At 43.2% G+C, this 9553-nt stretch overlaps 1 protein-coding gene across 1 annotated transcript; it reads right to left on the bottom strand.

Moving 5' to 3' along the window:
- Window positions 1-2103: 2103 nt before the first annotated feature.
- Window positions 2104-9550, bottom strand: LOC138773080 (collagen alpha-1(XV) chain-like). Its single transcript, XM_069954024.1, has 6 exons — window positions 9402-9550; window positions 9160-9219; window positions 8885-8953; window positions 6929-7123; window positions 5283-5398; window positions 2104-4793 (listed from the first exon to the last, which is right to left on the bottom strand). Exons 1-6 carry the CDS (start codon window positions 9501-9503, stop codon window positions 4583-4585), a joined length of 753 nt encoding a protein of 250 aa, XP_069810125.1. The 5' UTR covers window positions 9504-9550; the 3' UTR covers window positions 2104-4582.
- Window positions 9551-9553: the final 3 nt, after the last annotated feature.

Raw genomic sequence — 9553 nt, 5'->3', positions numbered from 1 at the left:
CAACCATTTAAAGGGCTTGTCCAAAGAGGATTCACTTTTTTTTTAATGGACAGCATCAAGAGGCCCACAGGCTTTGTCTGTCATTGCACCTCAGCCACATTCACTACGATGGGGATGAGTTGTATGAGCAGACGCATACCATGGATAAACCCTTCATCAGCTCCTGAGATAATACAAACAAGCAGGTTTATTATGTTTATTTCAGTATTGTTTATTGAATGTTAAAAAAAAGTTTTACACAAAGTGGCGATTACATTTACTAATCTTCATGAATCAAGAGTTGCAGAATGAACCCAAATATTCATTGTGGTTGGTTACTGGGGACACTAGTGTAATTTCCTTATAAGATCAGTAAAGTGGTGAGGATGGCGGATAGAGGAGTATTAGGGTGGTATTACACGGAACGATTATCGTTTGAAAAATCGTTAAATCGTTCGGATTTGAACGATAATCATTTCGTGTAATAGCAGGCAACGATTAAACGACCAACGAGAAATCGTTGATCGTTTAATAGGATCCGGACCTATTTTTATCGTTTGATCGTTCGCTCATCGTTCGCACATCGTTCGGTGGAATAAGAATTCACAGCTGAAACGTACGCAATAGCGACGACTAAACGACCGCAAGAACGATCATAAATAACGATCATCGTTTCGTGTACTTGGGCGAACGATTTCGAGTCGTTTGCCTTAGCGGTCGTTTAGATCGTTTATCGTTAATCGTTAGTCGCCGGAAAATTGCTTGGTGTAATAGTACCCTTAGGGGCCGAGGAGTGCAATCACTATGTAGACCAAGGGACACACAGCTGGCATGCGGCCCATTGAAATTGTCCTCTGCCCACAGCTTTTAACATGAGGGTCGCTAGCACTGGGCATCCAGGGTGCACAGGTGGCAATTTTATAGCATGGAGGCATAGGGGAGTTATTACAATATACTACAACTCATAATACATAATCTCCGACGTTGTAGTACACATTTCTGCCGATCAGCGTTATTACCGTATAGGGGCACGAGGCACAGGGGGTATTATTACTGTATGGGGGCACAAAGGGCATTATTACTGTATGAGGCACAAGGGACACTATTACTGTATGGAGGCACAAGGGACACTATTACTGTATGGAGGCACAGGGGGCATTATTACTGTATGGAGGCACAGGGGGCATTTTTACTGTATGAAGGCACAGGGGGCATTATTATAGTTCAAACATTTTATTGAGTTTTCACATAATATAACATTGGTACTGAAGAAAAGTATCAGTAGCCGTATAAATTCACGAATATACATAACTAATAAAACAAGGCCGACAACAATAACTAAATCTTACTCCACTTATACATAGAATGTAGATAGTAGATATATGGTGCTATTTATCACAAGAATATAGTGTACAAATACAAAGCAAAGCCTGTTGAATAAAGTTTTGATGTTTTTGGCTATGATCTGGGTGTTCTTTGGTATAAAATTTGTAGATAGATCGCCATTAGTTATGCGTTTGGTGGATTAGACAGATTAAATAGGCATAGTCCTAGATAATTGTATTGTTGGTGATGTCCACCGGAACTGTTGTATATAAAAGAATGGATCTAGGGTGTCGGCAGCCGACATCTTATAATACCAGGTCGTTGAGGTAAAGTAAGACATGATAGGACGTCTTTCTGCCTGCGAGAAGCTATGGATTAGGAATAGTTTCCATTTCTTAAAGGGGTAGTCCACCAAAAAATTTTTTCTTTCAAATCAACTGGTGCCATAAAGTGCCAGAGATTTGTAATTCACTTCTATTAAAAAATCTTACGTCTTCCAGTACTTATCAGCTGCTGTGTGTCCAGCAGGAAGTGGTGTTTTCTTTCCTGTCTGACCCAGTGCTCTTTGTTGCCTCCTCTGTCCATGTTAGGAACTGTCCAAAGCAGCAGCAAATCCCCAAAGAAAACCTCCCCTGCTCTCCAGACTGGAAATAATACAACTTCCTGTTGGGCATACAGCAGCTGATAAGTACTGGAAGACTTAAGATTTTTTAATAGAAGTGAATTACAAATCTCTGGCACTTTATGGCACCAGTTGATTTGAAAGAAATTTTTTTTGGGTGGACTACCCCTTTAAAGAAGGAAGCTGTAAAGGCCTCCTTATTGCGTACAGTGTCCAGCATCTCCCAGTGTAAGGTTTCCTTTAGAATAGAGGTCAATTCCGAAATAGTTGGTAGGCTAGGCTGTAGCCAATGGTTTAATAAACATTGAAGGGCTAGTAATAGGGTGAGATGTACCCCGGGGGGGGGGATAGGATGGTGCAACATGGGATCATCCACAGGTCCAGTGTCACCATGGAATATATAAGTTATCGGATCTAGAGGAACTGTAATCGACCACACGTCACGTATAAAGGATTTTACTAGGAGCCAATAGGATTGTACTGAGTTACAAAGCCATAAACAATGGAAGAAGTCCGCCTGCGGCTCATTACATTTGGGACATTTTTTGAGATAATGTTCCAGAGAGTAAGTAAAGGAACGGTCAAAGGCGTATACTGCTTTATGGAGGATTCGGAAATGAAGTTCTCTTAGCTTTACACTGGGAGTTGCTGCACGGACTGAATGAATCCCTTTAAGTTTATTTTCTAAATTTTCCGAGGCCAGGACAGACAACCATTTCTTCAGAAAAGGAGGAGAAGACTTATTAATGGAAACCGAGCAAAGGAGGTGGTAGAGTCGCGATAGGGGTAAGGGTGCAGGTAGGGAAATACTAAGGCTATGGAATGGTTTTTCGGCGGATGCAATAGAGAAAACGCAATTCAGAATGAATTTTCGTATTCGGGTGACATTTCTAAGTTGGTCTGAGGGCAGGTCGTATTTTTCTGGGTCTCAGGCCAAGACAGAAATGTTCCGTTTTCTAGGTCTAATAAATGGCCGAGATCGTGGATCTGTTTATGTTTCCACATAGAGAAGTCAGAGGTGATGGATCCTTGTGGAAAAGAAGGGGAAGACCACAAAGGGAAGAACTTAGATAAGCGAAAAGGCAGATTGTATAATTTACGTACATGTTTCCAGGACGCTATGGTGTCTCGGAGGAGGATGTTTTGTTTCAGGAGAGGAGGTAGCTCAGAGATTGTAGAATGTAAGAGAGCGGATAGGGACCAGGGATGGACCACGGAGGATTCTAAGGTGTAGTTACAGAAATAGGAGGTCTGATGGAGCCAGTCTCTGATGTGTCTGCACATGGCAGCTAGGTTATATAGATGTATATTAGGTAATTGGGCGCCACCCTTGATTGATGACATACATAAGGTATCATAGGCTATACGGGGCCTCTTAGATCTCCAGATGAAGTTAGTAAAGAGGGATCTGAGTTTTGTGACGTCTTTATGTGCCAGGGGGCATTATTACTATATGGAGGCACAGGATACACTATTACTGTATGGAGGCACAGGGGGCATTATTACTGTATGGAAGCACAGGGGACACTATTACTGTATGAGGCACAGGGGGCGTTATTACTGTATGGGGGCACAGGGGGAAATTATTACTGTATTGGGCACAGGGGGGTTATTACTGTATGGGAGCACAGGAGGCATTATTATTGTATGGGGGCAGGGGGGAATTTTTACTGTATGGGAGCAAAGGAGGCATTATTATTGTATGGGGGAACGGGGGAATTATTACTGTATGGGAGCACAGGAGGCATTATTATTGTATGGGGGCACGGGGGAATTATTACTGTGTGGGCGCACAGGGGAAATTATTGTATGGGGCACAGGAACATTATTACTGTATAAGGCACATGGGGCATTATTACTGTGTGGGGGCACAGGGGGTATTATTACTGTATGATAGACAGGGGGCATTATTACTGTATGAGGCACATGGGGCATTATTACTGTATGGGGGCACAGGGGGCATTATTACTGTATGATAGACAGGGGGCATTATTACTGTATGAGGCACATGGGGCATTATTATTGTATGAGGCACAGGGGACACTATTACTGTATAGGGGCACATGGGGCATTATTACTTTACTAAATTGTAAAATGATGAGTTTGAGTCCACTGATGTAGACCCGCATCACGAACAGCAAACTAGTCCTATTGCCTTCTATAGGTTTCCACGTACTCCACAGTATTTAGGCCGAAGTGTCTGCCTATAAGTTCCAGGCTGCAAACTTCAGTAAAACCGAGAGCCAGCAGTGGTCTCCTTGAAAACCTAGTGTCCTACCTTGACATCTGTTCTGCTAGTGACAGTATATTCCTGGTGGACATGTGGTGGATGCAATTTTTGCTACCATATTCAAGAAACTCAGTCGTGTTACATCTTATATGGGTTTCTATTTGTTTCTCCTTATATGCTATCTGGTATAATGTGGTGGAAACAAAGGTATGGGCAATTCTGTGTTCATATTATTACATTACATTACATTACATTACATTACATTATATGGCACAATTATACCATTATACTTAGGGTACATCAATATTCAAGGATAGGTAGGATAGCTTTGTCTGCTATGTACACATACAATATAAATATAGGAATATAAATATGCAGATGCCATGATTTTCTGTCACCCAAGGGACAATACTGACGATCTGTGATCACCACATATAGTAATATGGAAAGGCTATTTCAATGCACAGGACAGCTAGCGTCTTGGTACAACTGAAGGAATCATTTTCCTGGAGCCAGCGCTGGGTAAATGGTGATGCCAGGCCTTCTGCATTGACCTGTTGTCTCCACTCCTTGCAGTTCCTGCCACGTACAGAGGATCCCCTTTGGCTAGAGCCATGCCAGAAAGCCTTGTGTGGCCTGAAAGGGAGAAAATATAGTGAGTTGTGGGAATAAATGATGGATACTTAATGATAATTCTATTAACCTTGCAAAATTCCTGTTTCTGTAATCTTTCAGTGACTTTTTCATTGATGGCCTATATCATGGGTCTCCAAACTGCGGCCCTCCAGCTGTTGCGAAACTACAACTCCCATCATGCCTGGACAGCTAAAGCTTTGGATTTGGGCATGATGGGAAATGTAGTTTTGCAACAGCTGGAGGGCCGCAGTTTGGAGACCCATGGTCTATATACCTAACTCTATTAACTGTATTAACCTAACATGACCACTATGTAGTGTATGGCGTTGTCTGCTTCTGGCTCTGTCTATGCGGGTGCTGTGGCTCTGGTAAACAGCTGATTGACAGGGTATTGAACCTCCGCAGCCAACCATTACTTATCCTGAGGATAAGCCATGAATAAAACAGTCCTGGATATACCCTATAGATGAAAATGAGATTATTGCTTACCATAGAGAGTCACTGAGTATGTTTCTTCCATTGAAAGAATAAATTGGGACACCAGACTTATGGAGAGACAATTTACTATCAAAAAGGGAATTCCAGTTTCTAGCAAGAAGCTCACCCTATAACAATAATAATAATAATAATAATAATAATAATAATAATAATAATAATAATAATAAAAAAACAACTGTATTATGTAAATATAATGTTTAATATTAATCTCAAAGTTTAGGGGGGGTCCAATCTTAAAAGGTGATCTCATTGAACTAGAATATACCATTACTTCTTGGTTAGTGGATGTCCAGCCTCAACTGATGTCGAAAATGAAGTGATGCCTGGTAACCCACTGAATAGGGGCCTGCAATGGGACTGGCTGTGGTACATGGCTGAATGAATGGGACTGGCTGCAGTACATGGAACAAAGAATGGGACTGGCTGCAGTACATGGAACAATGAATGGGACTGGCTGCAGTACATGGAACAATGAATGGGACTGGCTGCGGTACATGGTACATTGAATGGGACTGGTTGCGGTACATGGCACAATGAATGGGACTGGCTGCAGTACATGGCACAATGAATGGGACTGGCTGCGGTACATGGCACAATGAATGGGACTGGCTGCAGTACATGGAACAATGAATGGGACTGGCTGCAGTACATGGAACAATGAATGGGACTGGCTGCGGTACATGGAACAATGAATGGGACTGGCTGTGGTACATGGAACAATGAATCGGACTGGCTGTGGTACATGGAACAATTAATGGGACTGGCTGCGGTACATGGAACAATGAATCGGACTGGCTGTGGTACATGGAACAATGAATGGGACTGGCTGTGGTACATGGAACAATGAATGGGACTGGCTGTGGTACATGGCACAATGAATGGGACTGGCTGCGGTACATGGCACAATGAATGGGACTGGCTGCGGTACATGGAACAATGAATGGGACTGGCTGTGGTACATGGCACAATGAATGGGACTGGCTGCGGTACATGGAACAATGAATGGGACTGGCTGTGGTACATGGAACAATGAATCGGACTGGCTGTGGTACATGGAACAATGAATGGGACTGGCTGTGGTACATGGCACAATGAATGGGACTGGCTGCGGTACATGGCACAATGAATGGGACTGGCTGCGGTACATGGAACAATGAATGGGACTGGCTGTGGTACATGGCACAATGAATGGGACTGGCTGCGGTACATGGAACAATGAATGGGACTGGCTTTGGTACATGGAACAATGAATCGGACTGGCTGTGGTACATGGAACAATGAATGGGACTGGCTGTGGTACATGGCACAATGAATGGGACTGGCTGCGGTACATGGCACAATGAATGGGACTGGCTGCGGTACATGGAACAATGAATGGGACTGGCTGTGGTACATGGCACAATGAATGGGACTGGCTGCGGTACATGGAACAATGAATGGGACTGGCTGTGGTACATGGAACAATGAATGGGACTGGCTAGGTAGGGAGTGCTGAGTTTAATGAACCCCTGTAAGAAGAAGGAGTAGTAATTCAGCATTGCTTCTTCTTTATCCAGAGAATTGGTGGAAGAACTAGAGGTCGGACCCTACTGATCCTAGTGATACCTCATTACAAGATAGGAAATGTAATGGCGTACCTTCAGGTTCACTATGGGAAGACCTCTGTCTGTCTTCTTCACTATAGAAGACAGGGATTGGCTGGAGGAAGAGAGAAGTGCTCTGAATGTCCCATAAAGAGACATCTCCTGCGCCTGGCGATAGCACTGTAAGTCAGCTCCTCGTATCCCCGTCATGTCTCCGGTCAGAGGAATATTCAGGGCTATCACTCGAAGCTGTAGATTTAATGGAAAGAAGGATGAGAAGAACATAGGATATTTATAAACAGCATTTATCTGAGCTATTCAACTCCTAAGTCCTAACCTACTCCTAAGAGGATCTGTCATGGGTTTTCATGGTGTGCTGTATGCTACTCAAGCACATCCCTTGTCTGTTCACATGGTAAGTAATCTGACACTCTTCATTTATATGTGTACGGATGTTAAAGGGGTTATCCCAAAATTAAAATCTATCCCCTATAACTGGGGTCACCAACGAACGTGAGAATGAAAATCAATAATCCCCCGAGTGAGTGAATCAGCCATTGCTCCATGCATTGTATTCCCATCACCTAAACTTTTTAGGTGACAGAGAATGCAAAAGAAAGCAATTTTGCAAATCCATTGCATTAGCAACATTGCTTACTTTAGTAGTTCGGACCCTTTCTTCCTCCATACCGTTGACAGCTTGATACCTTGGTTCCCGACCACCACTCTCAGCTATGAAAGCATCCGAGCGGAAAGTAAACTTTTCACTCCCTCTCTCCCACTGAGCTTACAGATGTCTCCAGGGCTTGTCTTGTCCCTCGAGACACATGTAAGCTAAGTGGGGGACACAGCGATGCAGAGCTGATCCAGCTTAGCACCACTTTGTCCTGTACTCGTCCCCCCCCCATGCCCCCTCCCCTCCTTGGACCAAACCGGGAAGTGAGCGGGGATGCAGCTGTGTTGAGTTTAATTATGAGCTAATTAGAACATCCCTTTAAGGCTGGGGCATGGTGATTCCCTGTGATCACACTGCCCATTGCGTGACTCCTGCACTGCATTGGATGGATTTTTTTGCAGTCGCGATTGCAGACGTCCATGGGTTGCAGCCCCAGCCTTAATCGTGTGATCATTCTTGGCCAATCAAACAAAAGGGACAATTATTAGTAAACTGCTTGGGTCTTTGAACTTGCTTGGCAGCTTACTGAGTGCATTTAGGATAAAACAGACACCACCCACAGACAGGTGTGGTGGTAATTCTGGAAAAAAGCAGGTCCTTTTTTTCTTATCCTAGACATCCCCTTTAAGGGGAGGGAGAACCACTGTTTATAGTGTTTTTACCTCTGGCAATAATAGTGTCCTTATAATGATTGAGATTTTTGAAGTGGACAGCCCATTATAAAAAAACCCCCCAAAAAACATAATCCCAGATCCCGAAACATGGAGGCAGTAGTGGATTAATATAGGGGCGTTTTGGGTGGCAGCCCGGGGCTCCTGGGGGGCCCATGACCACCCAAAAAGACTTATACTTTCAAAGGTGTACTGTCTCCTGGCTACACTTCTGCCATGATTTGCAAAAAATCACAGTTTTTTTATGGCAATTTTGCACAAATCAGGACATCATGACATTATCTATCCTGTACTATGAACGCCAGGCTAGTGCTTCCATAGTTACAGTGGGGTGGGGGGGCCCAGGCTTGGTGAACAGCCCGGGGCCTATGGTAAAGTTAATCCGCCCCTGCATGGAGGCATTCAGTCACCCAAGCACGTATGGTGCATTCCAACACTCCCATACATTTTCATGTTAGTGGACGCTCTATTGAACAGTATGACCCTTGAACTTCTGTTTGTATTTGTCCAAGGAGAGCCATGTACACACTGCAAAAAGTGGACTGACAACTACTCGGCCAAAGGACACATCACTCGACACTTTGCCCTAGCCAACAGTCCATCCTACAAATTGGACTGATATATTATCCTATTGCAAGAACAATTGTAATTTTAATAACATACTGAGGGAATTCTTGGGATGATACTCGGCAACACTGCTACAATCTCATCGCGGTTATCAGAGTCTTCATCCTGACAATAGAAACATTGTTAAAACCTAATACATATGAAATAAGCAGAATAAGGAGATGTAATGCTATACACCTAAAAGTAATAGTTCAGATTGGCACAAATTTCACCCACAGTAGGAAACGTTTCCTGTGGTGAAACTATATAAAAGCAAAACATTGCACTCCTTGTTGTGTCTCCCTTTGGTATAGCTATAGTATGGTACTCACCGGTATTTCCTCTGGCAAAAAAGGGTCATCATTTGGGAAAATAGGGTCAGATTCCTCCAGCTAAAAGAAATGTAAAAATTTACAATTGAGGTCTGACTACGACTACGTATATAATTACGTATATAATATACACATAAAAACATTAAGTGGTCTAATGCAACCCCGTTTAAATGAATAGATCTAAGTTTCTGTCGCAGAAAACTTCTGTGAATTTACCCAGCATCTGGCTAATTGAAACATACCATGATTTTACTCCACCCCGTATTGGTCCGGAAGAAAGCGCTGCTTGGCTCCTTCACGTACACCAGGCTGCCCTCAGATACTTCTTCCCAAGCCTGAGACATTGCATCTTTGTTTGCAAAAACCCAACTTTGTACCTTTTATAGCATAAAAA

This window comes from Dendropsophus ebraccatus, chromosome 14, assembly GCF_027789765.1.
Source record: "Dendropsophus ebraccatus isolate aDenEbr1 chromosome 14, aDenEbr1.pat, whole genome shotgun sequence".
In the NCBI taxonomy this organism is placed as follows: domain Eukaryota; kingdom Metazoa; phylum Chordata; class Amphibia; order Anura; family Hylidae; genus Dendropsophus; species Dendropsophus ebraccatus.
Note: the sequence above shows the minus strand (reverse complement) of the source record. Positions and strands in the feature narration are given on the sequence as shown.

Coding starts and splice junctions, on each gene's coding strand:
- LOC138773080 (XM_069954024.1), bottom strand. CDS start 9,503: ATGTCTCAGGCTTGGGAAGAAGTATCTGAGGGCAGCCTGGTGTACGTG. Junction 5,399..6,928: donor TTCCCATAGTGAACCTGAAG/GTACGCCATTAC, acceptor TTATTGTTATAG/GGTGAGCTTCTTGCTAGAAA. Junction 4,794..5,282: donor ATACTCAGTGACTCTCTATG/GTAAGCAATAAT, acceptor TCTCCCTTTCAG/GCCACACAAGGCTTTCTGGC.